This window comes from Camellia sinensis, chromosome 11 (genome assembly GCF_055761805.1).
Source record: "Camellia sinensis isolate YWXY chromosome 11, ASM5576180v1, whole genome shotgun sequence".
NCBI lineage: Eukaryota > Viridiplantae > Streptophyta > Magnoliopsida > Ericales > Theaceae > Camellia > Camellia sinensis.
The window spans coordinates 32,312,526-32,335,842 of record NC_138971.1 but is presented as its reverse complement, the minus strand read 5'-3'; the positions used below and the strand labels follow the sequence as shown (position 1 = coordinate 32,335,842).

Below are 23,317 nucleotides of genomic sequence, written 5' to 3'. Positions count from 1 at the left end.
ACGCCTATACTCTCGGATGAAAGATCCACCAACCCTCAACTTGAGGCCTCGCCTCAGCTTCCGCTCAAACTCAAAGCAACGGCGTTCCTCGGACGCCACCAGTTCAGGTGCAAACCTGGACAGACTAGTAAAAGTAGCCTCAAACTCGGCCACTAACAAGCCCTGCTGTTTAAGCTGGCAAAACTATTCCCTCAGCTTCTCCCTTGCAGCTGAAGATAAAAACTTCTGTTGGAAGGTATTTACAAACGCCTCCCATGCACCACCAAAACTGCCCTTCTCGTACTTCCACCATTGACCCGCATCTCCCTTCAGTTGGAAGCATGCGAAGGTCACCTTTAAAGCCCCGTCCTCGATGCCAAGCATCTCGAACGTCTTCTCCATTTGTTCCAACCACTCGTCAGCCTTAAGTGGCTCTTTTGGATCCCCAACAAACTCGTCCGGGTTAGACCGGAAGAATTCCCTCTTCAAGAAAGAAGGCCCTGCCTTAGCAACTTGATTCTCAGCTTTGAGAATACCCAAAGCCCCCGCTATCTCTCGGGCCAAGGCGCCCATAGCCTGCTGACCCGCTGGCTCGGCCACATTGGCCTGACGAACTCCCTCATGTACTGCCGGAACGTCATCCGGTAAAGGTACCTCCTGCCTACCATGCCTGCCACGCCTACTACGCCCTCGTCCTAACATCCTAATAAAGGTAACCAAGACTATTAGCACATTCACAAATGTGCCGAAGCTATAACACTCACGTCCTAATGCATGGGCAACTGTAATTCATTCCACGTAAGCACATAAACACATAAGCACTTACAAATTTCATTTTCGGATAATGATAGTCCCGAGGTGTTACTAGAGTTCCAGTTAGAAACAACATTGATCAAGTGCCTTTTCAACAAGACTCACAGAAACCCAAGGATCCAATCAACATCCTAGAAACTAAATCCCATACCCACATAGTCACATAAGCATGTTATCAATTAAGCACATAACATATGACACTACATCTAAGTCTCTATCAAGCGAGACAAACCCATTGTGATCCTAATCACTTCCCACGTACCCAAAGTATTCGAACCCGGTACGCTCTGATACCAAGTTGTAACGCCCTCAAAAAAATAACATTAAACCCATCAATATAAACATACATTTATATACAAAAGATCCACATTCTTCAATTCATCAGAGTACTTCATTACAAAAGTAATACATGTTAATAACAAAAGCAAATGCCCTACGGGCTTACAGCTTTCCATGTTAATACTTGGTTACAAAAGAGAGTACTAACTCAATTACACATTAAGCCCTTGACTTGAATTTACATGTAATACATCAAAAGAAATAAGACAACAAAAGTGTGTCCGCCTCTAGCCTCCCAAGCTATGTCCTTGGAGGTGGCATCCTACCAGTACCTGAAAATGATGTTCCCATATAGGGTGAGCCACAGCCCAGCAAAGATATACTAAACCAACTATGAACAATGACTAAAGGATTAGCAATTGATAGATGGCCAACACTGATACATCTACATATATCACATCACAATTTCATAACATACATGTCTATGTCACTTTTTATTCTCCACCTTTATTTAATAGATAAGCATATTAGCTATATCAACACATCAACAGATAAGCATATTACACATCAATAGATAAGCATATTAGCTGTATCCACACTTCACAAGACAAGCATATGAGCTGTATCTACACTTCTCAAAGATAAGCCTATGAGCTGTATCTTCACTTCTCTAGACAAGCATATGAGCTGTATCTACAGAGTTCATCCCCCATCTCCTCTGAATCCTATCCAGTTTAGAGGTACATCCCCCATCTTTCCCTAAACCGCGGAGTACATCCCCCATTTCCTCCTCTACACACAATGCATATAAACACAAAGGTTCTATACACAATTAATCAATACATAAAATTAATGTATTCTATCCACCGTCATACTCTATGACACGTTCAATCGATTAGTTTTAGTTTGCCTAATCGTCATGCATTGTCTACAATAATCAAGACTATCCTCCACCGATAGCCCAAAGCAGTTATTTCTAAACAGAAAATAAATGCACAAAATGGATATTAAATCAACATTTCAATTAGGTGAGTGATAGATGATCCAACTACACCCTCTAATCCCTTCCCTTTCCAATTTCCACATTCTCAATTCAATCCCTCATTTCCAACAATTAATTGTACAAATTAATCAATCAATGTAATTAGGGCATTTTCCATAATTAACATTTCAACCCATCACGGTTTCATTTTCATCAATGTTTCAACATTTACTTCATTCCTTCATACCAAACATGCATTTAGGTTTTATGTAACTAAAACCCTAACTTTTGTAAAATTACACAAAGGCCCAAACTCTCTCAAAATTACCCAACAACCCCCAACATATCGAAATGTCAAAATTTAAAGACAAAACTCATAAAGAGGAGTAGGATATCCCTACCTCGAAGTTAGAGCTCGGATGGAGAAGAGACCAAAACCAAAGTGCCCCAAAAGCCAAGATTTTCGGATCAAAACGACGCCCTCGACGATCAACACAACTCTTACAAAGGCCGAAGAGAAGGAGGACACTCTAACTAGATCAAACCCTAGAGAGAAGGGAGTTTCTAGAGAGAGAGGCTCTCAAAAATGGGTTTTAGAAAAAGTAGGGGAGAGAAAGGAAAGTAAAAAGTGATTTAAAATCACCCAGCTGCCAACTGATATACGACATTCCCGCTCGAGCGGAGAATACAACACTCGAGCGTCAAGAACAAAAATCTGGACACGCTCGAGCGCAATAAGGCCCGCTCGAGCGCCAAGACACAAGAATAAAGCACTTCTGCTCGAGCGCGAAAACCAGTCCGCTCGAGCGTAGATTTCCCTCACCCAGAACTTATACCTAGAAAGTACTACCCACTCGAGCGCCAACAAACCCGCCCGCTTGAGCGCTACAGCTCGAGCGTAAAGAAACCCGCTCGAGCGTAAAAATCACATCTGCAGAAGTTTTGCAGGAACACGAAATACTGGAGGTGTGCAATCCCCGCTCGAGTGCAATAAGACTCGCTTGAGCGGATTGCCTAAAAACTGGACAACAAGGGATTGAAACCAAGGCCTAACCAACCTGTAACAACTCTGCTCAAAACATCCTAAAACTCAATCAAGTGGAATTAAAGGACGACAACAAGATAGATACCACTACCAACTTCACGGACCCGGGTCCGGAATACAACAGAACAGTAAATGGACAACCGGGATCGCTATAACTTGTTTGTCTTTAAATGATTGCATGTAAGGCAGTTGCCACTTGCTTGTTATTGAGAGGCACTGTGTAGCCACTTTTCACATACTTGTCATTGAGCTTGTTAGTTGTAAGCCACTTTTAAACTAATTTCCGGTCGTAGCCTTCTTCTCTATCATCATCATAAGAACAGTAAAAAGTTGAAGGATGGCAATGATGATAATGACAAGATTCAGCAGCAGTCTCTCGATGAAAAGAATGAAAGTGTATCAGAAATGTCATCTCAAGGGAAGGTTTTTGACGAAGGGTCTGAAAAGAAAAATCAGCCTGAATCTCTTCGGAAAGTAAGATGATTGTGATTTTTCCTGGCAGGTTATGATCAACTTTGAACTAGGTTGGTTTTTGGGCGTTTCTTCATATGTGGACCTAGAATTATAGTCAGGCAGCAGCTGGGCTAGACTAGAATTGCTGTTGTTTTTTTTTTAAAAGAGTAGTCTCTAGCCACAAATGTATACAAACACATGCGACATATATCGATCTCTGATCTGTATCTGTTACATGCAAAAGAGATCGTTTCTTCTTCATTCAGAATAATTTTTCCGCAGTTCCTAATATCCTTGTGATAGAATATTCTAATAGCATGAAATGAAATATGGTTTGTTGCTTTTCTTATTCTTAATTTTAGTTTTCTGTTTGTTCAAGATTAGAAATAATGATTTAGGCCTCGATAAGTTACAAAGTTTTGTAGCAAAAAAGGTCAAAAACATAACACATTGAGAAACAAATGTATATATCTAGTGGGATTGTTGTGCCGGTGCACAACAATTTCATATTAATATGTTATGTTGACTGAAATGTTATAAGATTTGATGAAGTATCTTATTTCATAGAAGCATAATCCATTATCGAATCTTACCTTTTTGGTTTGAGGAACCTGAATAGGAACATGATGTCACATGGTTTTGATGTGTTGGGTAATTCAAATCACGAGGGTGGTTCTCTTTTGACCAGGATATAACAATGTATCGATATTATCAAAATGCAAACATTTTCCATTAGACTTGTGGATTTTTTACCCTTTCAAGTATTCGGAAATGGCTAGGATTCCTTATATTTGAACAAAGCTTTATCATGTAAATTGACAGGGCCTTCAAAATGCCCACTAGCGTACTTGGTAAGAAAAGTGGTAATAATATCAAATGCTTGGATTCAAGGTTCCAATAAAGCTAGGATTGTCTTCACGCCCCATTGGCACTTGCCCCCTTTTATTTATTTATTATTATTAAAATCATTACTGCAACTTGTTTGTTATTGAAACTTACGTTTCATCCTCACTTTTGCAGAGAAAGACTAGCTGTGGTGCTGGAAAAGATAACATTTCAGATGCTCCAAATGGCTCCACTCACCATATAAAATCTGTGGTTGAAAAAGAACTTTCTCATTCTCCATCAAATCTTGTGTTTGGTTACCTTAACCTCTTCTCTGAAGGTGTAGTATGTTTTTTTAATTTTATTTATTTATATTTATATTTTTTAATTTAAATTTTAATGGTAATGTTGTTTCTTTATGATTGGTGTTACTGTCCATGAATATAGATTTAAGGGACACACACATGTAAGGGTTTTACAATTCTATAGGGAATTTTTTTTCAGTTTTAATTGATGTATTTGACTGAAAACTGAAGCATTTCAATGTGACGTGTAACATTTCAGCACAATTTTACTGATGGGATGGCTTTGGGATGTGCTTTCCTCCTTTATGGATCAGTTGGTGGGTAGTCAAGAACTCTGTTTCTGCTTGCACATGAGCTTCCTCAAGAGGTTCGCTTCTTCCTCTTGTTCCTTCATTTTCTTTGGAGATTTTACTAAAGAATAATGACTATTTAATTTTATGGCATTATATTGATATCTATTTCAGATAATAAGTTCTTTAGCTAGTTAATTCTAAAGATTTGGAATGGATCTTCATACAGTACATCGTTGTATTTGCATATTATAAGTGCGTATATAGTGGTAATTTTGTGTTGTCACTAAATTGTCTTCCCTGCTAAAATTCTTTTCACTCTTGGCCTGGCTTAAGGATGCAAGCATGCAAAGTGTCTTGTTTCCTATAAAAACATGTGAGTTGATGGGTTATTTTACTCCATAACTAACTGCATATATTCTGCTAGGCTTGATACTGACTCTTATGTGTTGCAGCATCTTCTAAAATTATATACCATGGGTAGAAGTGCAAAATTAATTAGACTTATTCGATGAACGTTGTTTCTGGCTCTTTTCTTAATAAATATGATTGTTTATCCTTTGTCATTTTGGTCTCTGTAATTTCAATTAACTCGATTTTTTAATTTTAAATTTTGTATCAATTAAGTCCAATTGAAAATAATCGTTACAATTTTTTTATGGAAATTTCGCATGTGCCGCACACAACCAATTTTCAGGGGCATAATGATCCATTCAGCTCTCTCTCTCTCTACCCTCCGCAATGATTGTTTCTTTCTCCCCAATAACCCAGCACAAACCATCCCCAGCTTCCATCATCATCGCCGGCTATCTACACCATGCACACCACCTTATTCCATCACTGCTGGCAATCACCACCATCTTCCACCCTCCCAAACCACAGCTTCTGCCACCCAAACCCTCTTCCACTGAAACCCCTCCACTGCCATTGCCACCAACTACCATCAGCTACCATCAACCACTCTGTCAACCATCACCAAAACCCCTTTATTGCCACCCAAACCTTCTTCTACTAGCCTGAAACCCACCTCATCAACATCATCCAACAATCGCCTAGCAATAATAGTAATAATAAAATAATCATTTAACAATCTCAACCCTCTCCACTGCCATTTCCATTAGTCACCATCAACAACCATCCTAACCACCGGCAAAGTCCCCCTCTACTACCCCATTACTGTGAAACATCTCATCTGCCAAATCACCCCCTTTCAACCACAGCAAACCCACCTTTCTGCAAACCACTCCGTTTGTCAAATAAATTTTACCCTCCACCACAAATCAATGAAAAAGAAAGGAGGAAAGATAAAGTGAATGGGTCAGAGGAAGAGGGGGAAAAGGAGAGGAAGGAGATCGACTGAGATTGCCTTTGCCATTGTCATTGAAGATCTTTGCCTCTGCTGGAAGAATAGATTGCTACCTCTTCTTTGCCATTGTTGCATTGTGCTCTTCCTTTGCTACATTCATCCTCAACACCCCATCTCCATTGCCTAAAGCGCCCTTCCCCTTTGCCTTCCCTAACGCCCACCAACTGCCTCCTCTCTCACTCTCTTTATATATATAATATTAGTTTTGAGTAAGTTAATTAAGTGTAACAGGTGATTCTAAATGCACCTCATTATAACCCTAATTGAAATTACCAAAAATCCTTAAACCATACAACCATCTTCTACCCTGGCTAGTTGGTGCCACTAGCAGCTCCGATAGCCACCTGAGCCCCCTCCCTTTCCAACTCCCCTCCCCACCCTCTCCAACTCCTCCCCCCACTCCCCAGTCGCTCCCCACGCTCCATGCCCCCCCTCCACCCACTCCAGTGATCAACCTTCCCTTTTTCCTCACCTAGATGCCGTTGCTGCCAGCCACACCCACCCCAGAACTCTCCCCTGTCCTTGCACCCTTCCCTTTCATTTGAAATTGTAGAACACCATCACCAAAAAAATGATGGTGGTTCAAACGTATACCACTAAACAAATAGTGGTGGTTAGGATATGGACCACCGAACCAAATTTATAGAGATCGCATCGGGCGGAGTGGGGAAGGAAATTGAGAGGGGAGGTGGGGTTTAGGGTTATAGTTTGACAGGTAAGGAAGGGAGCTAGCGTCAAGCTACAAGGAGGGAAGGGGAGGCCGCTGCGCACTGTGGGGAGGGACGGGGAGATGTTTCCAGAGATGATGGGGTGGTGGTGGTGGTGTGGAGGGGTTGGGATGGATGGTGGTAAAGTTGGTGTTAACTAGGGTGCTCAAAGAAAAAGAACAAAATTTGAATTCAAGAATTAGGATGCTCAAAGAAATGAGATGTCCAACACAAGTTTGAGGTGCATTTAGAGGCACCGAAGGGTAACTCACAAAGTTGGATGGGGTATGGGCGAATGGACTATTTTACCCTTGAAAACATGACGTGTGTTGTTCACGTGTGAAATTTCAGTGAAATTGTAACAGCCATTTTCAATTGGACTTAATTGACAAAAAACTTGAAAGTAAGGTGCAAAATCAAGCGAATTGAAATTACATGACCAAAATGACACAATGGGTAAAGTATAAGGACTATTGGTGCAATTTTCCAATATTTTTATGTATACATCAAAAGTACATAATGAATTGGACTTGGTACATGTGTGCAGTTCATGATCTTTACCCATAAGGACATTCATAGTGTGATTAGCATGATATTAGACACTTCATATTATTAGTCCACATGTTTACATAATTTATCTTAAAGGAAATATTTGATCTAAATTTTGTTGACATATTTTTGTTGTGAGTCATTAAGGATTTGCCTTGTTGGCATAGTTATATTTTGTTGTTATGAACGCCACATTAGAATATAATCATACTTTGGGCAACATTAAATCTTGTATTTCATCCTTAAAAACTTTTCATTTTTTTAATTATAAACGTAATTAAACTTTCCATTGGTGCTATATCTTTTGTTAAATCGTCCTGTGTAGATAGGTGATTTTGGAATCTTGGTAAGCTATGAAGCACCAACATTGCAAAACAAGTGTCGTATCTGTGTTGGACACACAGACATGTCGGGGTATTGGACACACCACATGGCGTGTCCCCTTATTTAATTAATTTATTTTCAGGGGACAGCTTGGGGACACTTTGGGAACACACTAGGGACACGTCAATTTGTCTTTTTTGCCCATTTTATTTAGTGCTTTTGATGAATGTTGAATATTTATTATTTTTTTCTTAGATTTAAATACTTAATAGATCATCCATAAAAAAAGATATAAACTGTAAGTGTTAATTTAAAATTACTTTAAAAAAATAAAATAAAGATAGAATTAGCATTAGTTTTTGTTAATATTGATTGTTTATGGATGTAATATCAATCTAGATATATATATATATATATATATGAAAACATATTTTATTGTTGTGTCCCTGCCTTCCGTGTCCCCATTTTTTTAAACTAGCTTTGTCCTATGTCCGCATCCATGTCTGTGTCTGCATCTGTATCCGTATTTGTGCTTCTTAGTTGGTAAGATCCAATTTCAGTGTCTCCAAAGCTCTCTTTTTCAATTTCCTCTCAGCACTGGTGGCACTAGCAAGAACAACATTGGTTAGTATCATTTCAGTATGGCAAGTTGAATCCTATTTTTTTATTTATTTTTTAATCCCAAAACAATTGAAGAATTAATAATCACGTTTTACTGTTATTGTCAAACAGGCATTAGTCATGGGCCAAGATCAAGGACAATCATCTTTGATTGAGGTAAAAAATCTTCAAGAAATGCTCTGAGCAAAGCTCATTTTGACGCTGAGGGTATCATATGCATTAGCATTAGTAATAATCCCAATATGTTTTTGTTGTTTTTATTTTTGTTTTTCTTTCCGGGATTCAAGGCAGGCGGGTTCATGTACAGTGCAATTGCCAAAGTGCTGGTAGAAATGAACAGTTGCAGCAGCTTAGCAATTAAAAGTACTATACTCTAATTAACCCCACTAATATCTGGAATGGCTGTCACACTTTGTATATCCCTTGTTGAATGAATATAGAGCACCTTCTAATATGTGTTTACTAGTTTTTAAGATCAATGTAATCCAAGTTGTATAACATTACTCATTTGTAAATCAAGATCACAATAATGAAAATTCTATTTTTAAATCGAGAGACCACAATATACCACATCATTCTATACAAAAAATTTGCACAATTTTTCTTTTTGTATATCGCCACCACTCAAAACTATTAATGGATGGTGAATAAGTGATGTATCATGCATGCAACCTATATGAAAAATAAAAGATACATTGTTAACTCAAATGCTCTGTTCCTTCTAGTTCAAGTGGCTGGCTAGCCATAGCAAACACCTAAATCTGCTTAAACCAGGTAAATTTAGAGACACAAACTCTACTCCGTTTTGATATTTTGACAGTAAACAAGACAAAATAATGCTCCAACAATTTCCTCAAAAGCAATAGTTATATATTTTTTTGGGTGAATTCAATAGTTATATATTATAGACAAGCACTCACAAATAGTTGTATTACATAACAAGCACACTTAACTAGCAATTTCTAGCACAATCAAACACTCAATCTCTAATTGGTACATTTTTTTTGATAGCACTTTTGAAAACACCATTTCTGTTTGATTTAGAACAAAGGAGGGAAGCCATAGCAAGACAATCTTCATCCCGAAACATGTTATCAAACTAGTTTTACATTTTCAGCCAAAGGATATACAAGTACCACCAAAAACAATGAAAGCCCACTTGAGAAAATTAAAATTCACTGTGAAGTTGCATTCTTCATCTTCCTGCGTGAAATCTTAATAATAATAAATAAATAAGAAAAGATCAGAAAAGAAAAAGAAAAAGAAAAAGAACATGACAAAAAATAGAAACATCATAATCGACATAATAGCATTATAAGATGTTTCAATGCAGTAGCTCACAAGTCAGTCCAAAGTTTTCCACTAGTTAGATAAAGTTGTTGCCCCTGTGGAATACCTAATCAGGATGAGTGAGACACGAAAATAGAAAGGAACAAAATGGGAATTATAAATTATACGTACACACAAGAACACAAAATTGAAAGTGGTTCATCCCAAAATTAGGCAAACGTCCACAGTCATTACGGTTGTGCGATGATTAGAAAAAATACAACCAATATACAGAGAACTATGTATTCATAGTTGGATCTACGGTCGAGTGGTAAATATTCAATACTTATCAAATCAAGACTTCTCAACAAAGATTGGGTAACAAGCCAAGGATCAACATCCCCTTCCACTCTTTCTCAATTTTTCTCAAGGTTGAGCTCTTAAACTCCCATTTGGTAATGTTTATGTTTTAATCTTTTGTTTATGTTTTACAAATATTTTGAAAACGGGAAACAAAAACTTGTTTGGTGTCTCATTTTTGTTTCCAAAAAATGGAAATATTTTTGAAATTTTACTAAATTATACGAGAAAAAAAAAAAGGGTATTGTTCTTAATACAAATAGCCAACACAAAATTGATAAAAGGGTACTACTCATTTTTTCCTAATATTATATTTTAGCAAATGCATTAGAAGAAGAGATTCAGTAAATTGTTTAAACATCAACTTTGTTTGAGCACAGTTATCCCAGCCCTATGCTCACTTGATATACTCAAATCAGTATATCCATCATAGGAGGAAAATTACTTATTAGTTCTGAAAATGGTAAGTCATGACCTGACAATTTGCGTTGTGTGTAAACTCGCAAGGCTGGCTCAACTCATGAAATTGGTGCCTGAGCTCTTTTGTGGCTAAGCTCAATAGGTTTTTTTTCTAGTGGGCCATGCCATGCCAGAGCCAAAAATTTTAGGCCCAGGCCCGGAAGAGCTAGCGAGGTGCCTAACCCTTACAATCTTTTTTTTAAAAAAAAAAAAAAAACATTTTTCCTATTTTTTGCTTATGGGTCGAGCCAATGGGCAAATTGATCGCCTCTTAAAGGCTAACAAGTCAATCTACAACACCTAGACCCAGGCCTAGTCCCAAGCCAAGCCCTTTTCGGGGTTTGCCAACCTACCCAAGAATATGGACCTGGTCGAGTCACTGGTCAAATGATGACCCTATCGTACATTTCAATAGCATCTTAAAAACACAAACTTATGTTTTTTGTTATATGTTTTTTAACATGTATGAAAACATACTTATTATGAATAAAAGGAATACAGGTAGAACCAAAACAGTACAATTCAAATTGCAATTGCATCTTGGGAAGTCAAGAAGCTGTTAGACACAAAGAAGAGGTAGGAGCAACATCTTTAGCTCTAGTTATATCATTGTATGAGAATTAAGAGGCAAAGGAGGAGGTAAAATAGGAATACTAAGACTGATACCAGGTAGAGAGAAAGAAAAAGGAACAGAGGAAGAAGAGGACATGATCGTTAGCAAGAGGACTAGGATTAGGAGAAACAGAAACATGACTAGGAGAAGAAACAAAAACATTATCGACTCCCTCCTTCAAATTCAAACTTAATAATGTGTGGCATGTTCCACAAATTTCATCTATTTTGCTTTATGTTCATTAACTTACATAATGCTTGAACCATTACATTTGTTGATAAATCATTTGTTATTTAGGGCAAACATATCAACCAAGTTCTATGTAAAGGTCATCATCAGAATGGTTTCTATCAGTTTCCTTCCCTCTCATTTTGATCACTGTTCAAAGGTCACTGTTCAAAGGTTTTTTTTCTAGTATTAGTTCTCCAGCTGCCACTTGGCATAAGAGATAGGGCATCCTTCTTCAATTGTTTTTCATCATATAGCTAAAACTTGTGGTTTTTCCATTTCTCATAAAGACAGTTCTTTTTGCTGTCATTGTTGTGTCTCAAAGAGTCACAAACATCCTTTTGTATTGACTAATACTAATTCCAATGTTCCTCTAGCTTTAATTCACTCTACTACCATGAAGAAAATAGAGAGAAAGAAGAGAGAACAAAAAGATATTTTCTATTATTTCATTATGAACTCAACTACACATATAAGTCTTTGATCAATGTATACATGGAAACAAAACAAAGTATCTCTAGATTAGTCATAGATTCTAACTAACTAAGTTTGTTATAGAGGAGAGGATTGTGTACTGCTATCCTACATCCTTATGATAGCTTTATAGGTGTATTATAGTTGTCATTGCAGCTCTGTCTTCAGTAGCCTTAGTTGTGGTTATGGTTCCAGAGGTGATAGTACCTAGGAGCCAAGTGTGGGGACATAATTTTCGACATGTCCACGTGGCATGACCTTGGCTTGAAGTGCCACATGGCAAAATGTAATTGGCCAAGGTATGAAAATGATCCATGTCTAGGCTGAGGTATTTGGTGGAAGACAAAAATCCTAGTGAATGAATGACTCCTGGGTTGGGTGTATTTAGGACTCTTTTGAGAGGTTAACTATAACCCAACTAGGAGAGACGAATTATCTAGTATTATTTCTAAAAGGAATAAGTGTTTGACTTGATCACTACTTCTAGAAGGACACCTTTATACAGGCACCCCCATGCGTGAGAGATACGTGAGTTTATGTGTGTTAATTTGAGTTACAGTTAATTTGATAAAATATCTTAGGATATTAATTTATTGACTTTATCATCGGAGTGTCCTCTTGGTTGACAAGCAATTGAGTTAGTTATTCTTCTAATTGTGCAGACGTGGATCTATATAGGCTGCGTGTTCTACAACTGTGTTCCGAAAATTCTAGGAGGAAGATCAGATATTGGTTGTGGTACAATTTTAGCACACACATACTCCATACACTTCATTTTTTGATAATTTTTTGAATTACTTTTCTATACTTATTAGACCACATGAATATTGTTACTCAATATATATATATATCACATATTCCAAAAAAATTTACAAAAATTAAAAATGAAAATGAAATATGAGAAAACATAAAATGCTACATGCTTAGTTAAATTAAAAAATGAAAAAAAAAATGAAAAAAAAATGAAAATGGAGTGAAAGAAACTATATTTTGTTCTGGTTTGGTTAAGAATATGAAAAAAATGAATTAGATAATAGTATAAAAATAACCATTTTTGTTTAGTTAATTTAATTTTGTTTTCCCTATAATCATTATCCAAATGTAGCATAAATATTATTAAAAAATTTAATATCAAATTTTTTTTGTTGCAATTATCTTAAATATATGTAAATAAAATATATAACTTATAAGGATAAATTACAGTCACCTCCATGAGGTTCTTGACAATTACACTGATCTCTTCTTTTTCTAAAATTACACTGACTTTCCTTGTGATTAACGGCGTTAATGGGAGGGTTAGTTTAGTAATTTTAACATTAGAGATATTTTTGTTAATAAACATTAAATGTGCGATTATTATTTTAGTTATGCCTTATGTTGTGTTTGGTTATGAGTCATTTTTTTCTTAGTTAAGACTGAAAAAAATTTAGTTATAATATTTGCAATAATCAACACCACAAATGTTATAACTTGCATATGTTACATATAAAATGGTTACGTATTTTAGAATAACCTATTGTTACGACAAAAGTGATGATGAAACAAATTAAAAAATTAATTATATAATTATAAGAGAAATTATTTCGTTGTTTTTAATTCATACTTGGCATCATAGTTTAGTTGTCTTAAAAAAAAAAAAAAACAAGATAAAATTGATGAGTCTTACTATCTTCTTCTTCATTTTTTTTTTTTTTTTTTGATGACATGAGTCTTAGATTAACAAAGATAGAATTGGGACACTACTTGTATTTATTTGAATAGTATTAAATTATATTTTTAAATACTCACATGGTTTAACTATAAATATATACATATATATAATTTATTGCATTACATACATAAAAGTTCTTGTATTTTTCATTTGGCTTCAATAATTCATATTAATTTGTTTGCCTAAAAAATAATTAACTGATTTATTTTATTTTTAATTTACAGATAATCACTTCAAATGTTATACAAAATCAAACTAAAACCCCCCTATGTGATAATTTAACAACTAATCACTGACTTTCACCAAAAAAAAAAAAAAAAAAAAAAGTCAAAACTAACAATCAACTAACGGAAAGGGGGAATATGCAAATCAAAACTAAACCTCAAGGGAGGTCAGTGTAATTTCTAGAAAAATAGGAGAGGCCAATGTAATTGTCAAAAACCTCAAGGGAGGCGAGTGTAATTTACCCAGCTTATAATAGTTATTGTTTTCACTTATTTTTCAAATAAAATTTTTATTTATGAACAATCAATTGAAAATACAAAATTCATAAATTTTTAAGTAGATTACAAAATTACCATTTAGGTAAATTCTAAATACACGTAATTTTCTAATACTAACTATAAGTTGAATGGTTCAACAAGTCTAAGACTGGTCTAAGCAGTTCAATTCAAAGATATTAAGATGAAATTAGAAATTTTATCTATTTTTATCCATGATACAAACATTGGCTAACAAAATGATTTATATATATAAAAAAAAATCTCTATACATTTAGACAATATTTATAGATTTATATTTTTAATTATGTATAGATTGATTTCTCTTATATATATAATTAATTATAGCTAGAATATTTAAATTAATTAATTTTCAAACTAAAAAGTAAAAAAATGTTGGTTTATAGTGCTGGACAGGACAAAGAAAAGGTATTAAAGGGAATTGGGTTAAGATAAGTTGGTACAAATGTTGTAATATTCAATTTGTGAATAACTAAACTTGCATCCGACCTTAGGTTTATATTTTAAGAGAATAGCATATTAGTGAGGCAAATTAAAAAATTTTGTAGTCTATATTCGTATCATTTGGTTGGAAGTCTGACACATAAAAGACTTGCATCAAACGTAAGAAATAACTTGCACCAAACATAAGACATATTTCACCCTAATGAAAATGACATTTTTTTTAGCCATTTTCTAATTGATTTGATATTTTTCCTCATATTTTTAATAGTTGACCTAATTTTAAACTTGCATCATATGTCTAACCATTCCATGTTTTTACAATCACATGAAATATAATCCATTCGATGAGATTATTTACAAGGGGTTAGTTTAGTTAATGAGGATAAAGATCATAGAATATGATTGGTATAGATTCTAACAAAGTTCACTTAGAGGTTGATTGTAGGATTGAAAATTGTAAGGGTAATTGGGGGAAGGGAAATAAAAAGGTGTGTCTAGGAAGGGAACTAAAACACAAGTTGAAAGTGGTTAACAAGAGGAGTGAAATGATTTAGAGGTGGAGCTTGATGCGGGTTAGAGATGACTTCATTTTGGATGGCTTGGGAAAAGGGGTTAATTATAGCGATCCCGGTTGTCCTTTTACTTTTCCATTGTATTCCGGACTCGGTTCCGTGATGTTGGTGGTGGTATACCTTGTTGTCATCCTTTAATTCCGCTTGATTGAGTTTCAGGATGTATTGGGCAGAATTGTTACAGGTTGGTTAGGCTTTGGTTTCAATTCTTTGTTGCCCAGTTTTTAGGAGGTCCGCTCGAGCGGGTCTTCTTGCGCTCGAGCGGATATTGCACACTCCCAATATTTTGATGCTCTGCAGAACTTCTGCAAGCATGTTTTTCACGCTCGAGCGAGTTTCTTTACGCTCGAGCGGTGGCGCTCGAGCAGGTACTATGGCGTTCGAGCGGGTAGTACTTTTTGGTGTAAGTTCTAGGAGGGGGAAATCTACGCTCGAGCGGACTGGTTTTCGCGCTCGAGCGGATGTACTTTATTCCTGTGACTTGGCGCTCGAGCGGGCCTTCATGCGCTCGAGCGTACCTAGTTTTTTGTTCTTGACGCTCGAGCGTTGTGTTCTCCGCTCGAGCGGGAATGTCGTATATCAGTTGGCAGCTAGGCATTTTAAAATCACTTTTTACATTCTCTCTCTCTCTCTCTCTTACTTTCTAAAAAGACATTTTGAGAGTTCCTCTCTCTAGAAACTCCCTTCTCTCTAGGGTTTGATCTAGTTAGAGTGTTTCCTTTTCCTTCGGCCTTTGTAAAAGTTGGGTTGATCGTCGAGGGCTACACTTTGATCCGAGAATATTGGGTTTTGGAGCACGTTGAGTTTCTTCATCTTCTTCTCTTGAGCTCCGATTTTTGAGGTAGGGATTCCTACTGACTCTTATGGTCTTTGACATAGATTTTTGGTTTATTTTGATAAAGTGTTGAAGTTGGGTTATTTTGGGACTTAGGGTTTCAAAATGCTAAAAGAGGGTTTTGTTATTTTGATTCCAAGAATGTGTATTATGAGTTTCAAAATAATGATATTGTCGTTGGTTGTTGATATATAGACCATTGGGTCAATATTGGGAAATGGGGTAGAAAACCCTAATTGGTTGTATAAATTAATTGGTATGATTAATTTGGGAAAATTGTGGTTATATGGAATTGAGTTGGAAATAATGAAATTGACTCATTATATAGTAGAATAGTGGACTTGGATTTGTTAATCGCTCACTTTTAAAAACATTGATATTTTATCTGTTGGAGCTTTTATTATCTGTTTAGAAATAATTGCTTGGACTACCGGTGGAGGGTAGTTTTGATTGTTGTAGACAATGCATGATGATTAGGAAAACTAAAACTAATCAATTGGATATGTCATAGAGTATGACGGTTGATAGAATACATTAACGTTATGTATTGATTGATTGTGTATATGACCTATGTGTATATACGTTGTGTGTATGAGAGGAGATAGGGGATGTACTCCACGGTTTAGGGGAAGATAGGGGATGGACCTCTAAACCGGATGTTGTTTGGGAGGAGATAGGGGATGGACTCCACTGATACAGCTCATATGCTTGTCAGTTAATGTGTTGATACAACTTATATGCTTATCTATGGAAGTGTTGATACAGCTCATATGCTTATCTTTAGAAGTGTTGATATAGCTAATATGCATATCTGTTGAAATGTGGATACAGCTTGTATGCTTATCTATTGAAATGTTGATACAACTAGTATGTTTGTCTATTGCAAAATGAGAAATGTCTAATATGAGTCACTGTCTCATATAAGTGGTTGGCCAGGTTCTGAGCCGTTGATGTAAATTGTGAAATTGATAAGAAATGGAAACTGAAATGAAACATGAACATAGCGGTCATGAAAATGGAAATGGATTATGAATTGGTTTATGGAAATTGAACATTTATCAATTGCTAATGTCTTAGTTATTGCTCATACTGTGTTTATAACATTTCTACTGGACGTTGGCTCACCCTATATGGGACATTATTTTCAGGTACATGTAGTATGCCATCTCCAAGGACATAGTTTGGATGATGATGAGAGTTGAAGACTCTTTTTGTTTATTTTGTTTGTATTACATGTATATCAAGCCAAGGGCTTATTTTGTATTGAGTTAGTACTCTTCTTTTGTGTAACCAGGTGTTGACTTGGAAAGCTGTAAGCCCATAGGACATTTGCTTTTGTTGTTAACATGTAATACAGTTGTAAGAATCACTCTGATGAATAGAAATGGTTGGTTTTTTTTATATCAATGCATGTCTAAAGTGATGGGTTTTATGTATTTTTTTTAGGGCGTTACATTAATGCTTACTCTTTCTATAAAATATAAAAATTATTTCATTCTCCAATTTATTTTTGATTTTAACAAATTTTAAATGAATTTTATTATGTAATTGTAAATTAAAAATTTTAGTTGTTATGTCATTTGAGAAAATCTAATATAAAAGTACGTATTATTTATCTTGTATATATGCTAAATGTAATTTTTATAATTCATTCAATGTTTTTGTTCTAAAATATTGCTAATCCACGTAATGACATATATATATATATATATATCTATTAGTTAATAATTAAAATAAAATATTAATAACAACACAATTAAAACACGACTTTAGTGCAATTTAACTAAAAACAATTCATTCACATAATTTTTACTATTTTTTCCTTTTAAATTTTAAAATTATTATTTTAATTTTTAAGATAAAATTTTAATTTTTTGTTTAAGACCGTGAGTTTTAGTTTAGTTTATATATAGACAAGGTAGAATACTTTTATTTTATGTAGGGTCGAATCCAAATTGAAAAAAGAAAAAATTAAACAAAAATATAAAAAAGAACATACCTCTAGAAGTTGTATCTTTACACGTTGACTCAGGCCCCACGAATATTTCGGAATCAGCACTTTCAACAAATTATTTCCAATGCTCTCTTGCTCTTCCTTAATTTTCCAGACAGATTCCACAACAGTGACCTCACAACAGTTTACCTCAATCATCTGCAGAGTGAGTATATCCCCCAAACTAGATGGTATTTCCTCGAGAGATATACTCCCGTCTAACAACAAGTGTTGAAGGCTTGGAAAGTGACTAGAGCAGGTGATCCATTGCTTAACATTGAGGTCCTTCAGTTTCAAGAATTTGAGTCGAAGAAACCCACCATCAGTTGTTGCCCATTGCTGTCCCCAGGCAGCATCATCTTCTAATTTGAGAAGGTAACATCATCCCAAGGACTGATATCTCCTCCCACTCTATCCTTGTACCTTTCATGGTGAGCCTTTTAACATTTGTAGGAAACTTGACCTCTCGGAGAGTAGTTGGGTATCTGGGACGAACAATGCTGTGTAGCTTCAAAGTCTCAAGGTGTCTTAAAAATTCTAGGTTAAGAAACATCCAATTCCCCGAATCTGAAAACAGTTGTCCACAAATTCCCAGCTTTGTAAGAAAAGGAGTTCTTGCCAATAAACCCTGAATAAATCCATGACAGTTTAAGTTAGCGATGGATCGTAGGTTTTCTAATATAGAGGGATGTTTGTGATCCATTACTGCTTCTTCATAACATAAAAACACATATTTTGCTTGTCCTTTAGCATAAAGATGCCTCAACTTTGGAATCTTCCAAACGTCACATGGCAGAATAACATAAATCGATTTCCATTCAGACTTCATGATAAGTGTTTCTAGGTTTGAGAGATTAGATATTGATGGTGGTAATTCACAAGAACCTCTCAAACTAATTGCCAAATACCTCAAATTAACAAGTTGTGTTAATTCTCTTGGAAAGAAGGCATAGTGATAGCATGTTTGCAACACTCTAAGAAGTTTGAAGGTCCAACAAATAAACGAGCACATATCACCAAGCAAACTGTCGTCGTAACAAATTATTTCCTTAAACTCATGTCTGAAGCACAATAATGATTGAAGAACTGTTGGGGCATAAGCCTGTAAGAGAATATGATCAAATCTTGGTCCGAAGTAAGAAAGGATGCACAGGTGGCGTGGGTTATTTGTTTCGTAATTACTTGAAGAAGAAGGAGAAGCGTCTTTATAATTGTGAGTCCATTGTAGGAAATTAATTTCCCTGGCTTTCTTCAAGCATAAATCACGCAACAAATCATGCACACGACATGCTTTAATTCGACCATCCAACCTTTTTTGAGCAACAATTACTAGACTTCTCTGAATTAGATCCATTAAGTAATCCTCTGCTACTTCCTCCAAGCTTTTCTGCCCAAGTTTTTGTATGAACCCCTCAGCTATCCATAACCAAATTAACTCCTGCACTGGGATTTCTCGGTCTTCTGGAAATGCTCCTAAATAGAGAAAGCATGGTTTCAAGTGACGAGGCAACTGATTGTAACTAAGTGCTAATGTGTCCAAGTACTGGTTTGGATCACTAACAATGTATGAGCTCACACTTTGGGCAACTTGTATCCACGACTCTTGTGTCTTGATGTTCTTGGCAAGAAGTCCTGCTATTATAACAATTGCAAGTGGAAGCCCTTCACATTTTTTCATTATTTGCTTCCCAATTTCAATTAGTTCTGGAGGGAAACTTTCATTTTGAAACACCTTCCGTTGTAATAACTCCCAACTCTCTTCTTCAGTGAGAAAACGCAGACAATGAGGATGGCAATCAGGTGAGGCATGCATAGCCATCTCTTTGAGGCGACTAGTGAACATAACTCTACTTCCGTTGTTGTCATTGGGGAAATACATTTTAAGATCGACCCAGGCACCAATATCCCATAAATCATCAATGACAATGAGATATCTCTTGCCTTTTAATTGCTTGTACAACTTTTCGCCTAGCTTCTCATTGGTCATGTGTTCAATTTCATCGACATTAAGAGAACGTAAAATGTCCAACAACATATCTGTTTTTCTGGGTAATTGAGAAGCATAGGTCCATGCACGAATATGAAAGTAGTGTGTGATGTAAGGATCATTGTACAGTTTTGTGGCTAAAGTTGTCTTACCGAGTCCAGGCATCCCAACAATTGATATCATTTGTAGCTGCTTCTTCCCTCCAGCAAGTAGCTCTTTTATAGTCAACGCCTCATCATCAAAGCCCACTGTAATTTCTTCCTCTACCATGGTTCTGTTCTCTATTGACATTGATACTGACGAATGGACTCCATCATTGAAAGACTTAGCATCTTGTAGGAGTTGGCTCTGATTTATCTGGTCATAAAACTGCACCACTTTTGCCTCGATCGGCTTAATCTCTTCCCTTATATTTGTGCCAATTAAACTATGAAAAAAATTGTCACCGTTGTTGTAGCTGTCCCTCTGCCCTGGAACTTCAACATCAAAAGAACGGATGAGTTGTCTTGTCTTGCAGATCACATAATAAATTTGCATCGGCAGGTTTTCAACTTCATAGTTCAGCTCATGCTGCTGCTGCTGCTTCTCGTCCATATCCTTGAGAATGATTGTTAGGAATCTTAGCCGATGGTAAAAAGAGTCGATATGATCAATCTGATCTGCGGTCAAATTGCACGCCTTACTGATCATTAGACGATTCAGTTTCTCCAAGATAGAATAATTTTGACCCATCTCCCACTCGAATCTTTCTATCTGTTTCTCCAATTCACCCATCTCCCTCTCGATTTTCTTGTCCCTCTCGAGCATCCATTCCCCGAAGGAAGGACTAGTAATATCCATCTCCCACGTTTTCTCCAATTCACCCATCTCTCTCTCGAATCTCTCTCTCAGTTTCTCCAAGACAGAATAATTTTCACCCATAGCCAGATTTCGGTGATCTGCTATCTCTCTCTCTTTCCATCTCTCTATCTTTCTTTTTCTCTCTCTCCCTCTCCCCATAGCCCGATTTCGGTGGTCTGCTATCTCTCTCAAGTTGTGTTCTGAAGACGGAGTTCAATCAGAAAAAGACTTTGTGGGTGTATTGCACGAAAAAATTGGTGGTGGTGGTGTCGATCCAAAACTGGTTGACCGGAATATATATATATATATATATATATGTTTTTGAAATGGCACCTGTTATTTGGGAAAAAAAAAAAAAAAAGGAAATTTGTTTTGATTTTTTTTAAAACAAAAATAATATATTTTTTTTTATATTTTAAATCAAAAATATTTTAAAAAATAATACGAACCAAATATACCATAAAAGTTATTTTAAATAAGTAATTGAATATTTATTTTGAAAAAAAAAATTATTTCCTTTGTAATATTTTCAATTTTAAAAAATTGATTAATGTTATTTTTTTGTTAATAATTAATTTTTTTTAATTGAATTTTAAAAAGAGTTTGATTATGAATATTGATCAGAATTTTCAATAGAGTTTTGAGTAATATATTTGGTTATAAATTATAACAATTTAAATTAAGATTTGAAATTTTTTTCCAAAACTCATAACTAAATAAATTTTCTATACTCAAATCATAATTCCAAAACTCACAAACTCAAAATACAATTTTATTCTCAAATCATATTTAGAAAACTCTACCAAACGTTACCTCATTTTGCCATCTAAATTTTTGCATATTTTTTAATTTAATTCTCAAATTTTTATTAATATTAATTTTATATTTAAATTTTTAAAATTTTGATTAATTTGATTTTTGTTGTCACATTTTGTCCATAATTAGACCGAATATATTGACGTGATACCAAAATTTATTTAAAATTTCATTTTACCCTCAAAATTATAACTTAAAAATCAATTTGTCCACTAAATATAAAAAAAAAAAATATTTAATAAATAATTTTTTATCTCAATAATGAAAAAATTAAATTTAAAATAATATATATACTTTGCAAAAAATAAAAAAAAAATATAAAAATCCTCATTTAGAATTATCTTGAGACTATAAAGTATGGATAATTCGATAAACATGCCGTGCCTGTACCAGATACTTACCAATGTATGGTATTTCTATACACATACTGGATACACAAAACACATACTTAAATTTTTCTTTCTTAATTTTTAGTATATCCAGACATATCTAATATATATCCAATTCGTGTCGTACCTTAGCCAAAATAATATTTTCTTCTGCAACAAAGATAAAATTTCTTTTACTAGATTTCTTTTTCATTGCTAGTTTTGTGTTTATGGTTTGTAAATATTATGATATTTAATTTTGATTTATTTTATACCTATACTTTTGGCAATAAATGTCAATTGTGTGTTAGATTTAACAAATTAAATTATTTAATCAAATTTTGTGTTATTTCAAATTAAAAACAAATATTTTTTTACAAATGTATTAAGTTGTACCCTTACCTTATTTTTTTTTTGAATTTTGCCGTGTCGATATACCCATATCGTACCAATATCAATACTCATACTTATACCTGCGCTTCATAGGTCTCAAATTACTTCGAGTCAATCCTGGAGAAACTTATTCAGCCGAAAATTTCTAGGCTACTCTATGTATGTGTGAGAGGGCAATTGTAACTAGTTTATTACAAATTAATTTCAATAGAATTGATCGATTAACAGTAATTTCAAAATTGAGGGGGAAAAAAATTTCAAAATTCGGTTAGCACCCAGTATGGGTACGACATGCTTGTCGAACTACCTATGCTTCATAGTCTCAAGATAATTCTAAAAGAGGATTTTTATTATTTTTTTTGTTAAGTATATATTATTTTAAAATTTAATTTTTTCATTATTGAGATAAAAAATTTAATTATTAAATATTTAAATTTAATTTTTTATATTTGGAGGGCAAATTGATTCTTAAGGTATGATTTGGGGATAAAATAAAAATCCAAATGAATTTTGGTGCCATGTCAGCACATTCCATCCAATTGTAAACATAATGTGATAGTAGGGACCAAATTGATCAAAATTTTGAAAGTTTAGGTATAAAATTAATATTAATTAAAATCTGAGAATCAAATTAAAAAATGCGTGAAAGTTTTTGAGACAAAATGATATTTCCTCGAAAACCAAAGCAAAAAGCTTTACTTGTATAAAAGTGAATCACCACCTTCTAGTCTTTGTGCTTTAAATAAATAAAGGAAAATGATATAGAGACACATTAGTTACTTATTTTCTAAACTCAATAATGTGTAAGTAATATGATTAGTTGATGATTAGAGAATATATGAAAGAGTGTTACTTTTAATATTTTAATTGATTACCACATTACTAAATTTAAAAAT

General features: G+C 34.7%; 2 protein-coding genes across 14 annotated transcripts in view; one reads left to right on the top strand and one right to left on the bottom strand.

The window, feature by feature from the left end:
- The window catches only part of LOC145801898 (uncharacterized), a 598,157-nt gene extending 589,251 nt beyond the window's left edge, over positions 1–8,906 (top strand). For 8 of the 13 annotated variants that reach the window (XR_014343711.1, XR_014343714.1, XR_014343715.1 and 5 more), the window contains one exon: positions 4,572–8,904. Coding sequence is in view for 2 of the 13 variants with exons in the window: in XM_082893698.1 (XP_082749824.1) it covers positions 4,572–4,641 (70 nt within the window). In the remaining 11 variants the exon portion in view is untranslated. Of the gene's footprint in view, positions 1–4,571 lie in introns of all 13 variants that reach the window. The other 5 variants (XR_014343710.1, XR_014343709.1, XM_082893701.1 and 2 more) reach the window with 2 other exon arrangements.
- Positions 8,907–18,559: 9,653 nt separating this feature from the next.
- Positions 18,560–20,925, bottom strand: LOC145802238 (putative late blight resistance protein homolog R1A-10). Its single transcript, XM_082894920.1, has 2 exons — positions 19,200–20,925; positions 18,560–18,645 (listed from the first exon to the last, which is right to left on the bottom strand). The coding sequence occupies exons 1-2, from the start codon at positions 20,923–20,925 to the stop codon at positions 18,560–18,562; spliced, it is 1,812 nt and encodes a 603-aa protein (XP_082751046.1).
- Positions 20,926–23,317: the final 2,392 nt, after the last annotated feature.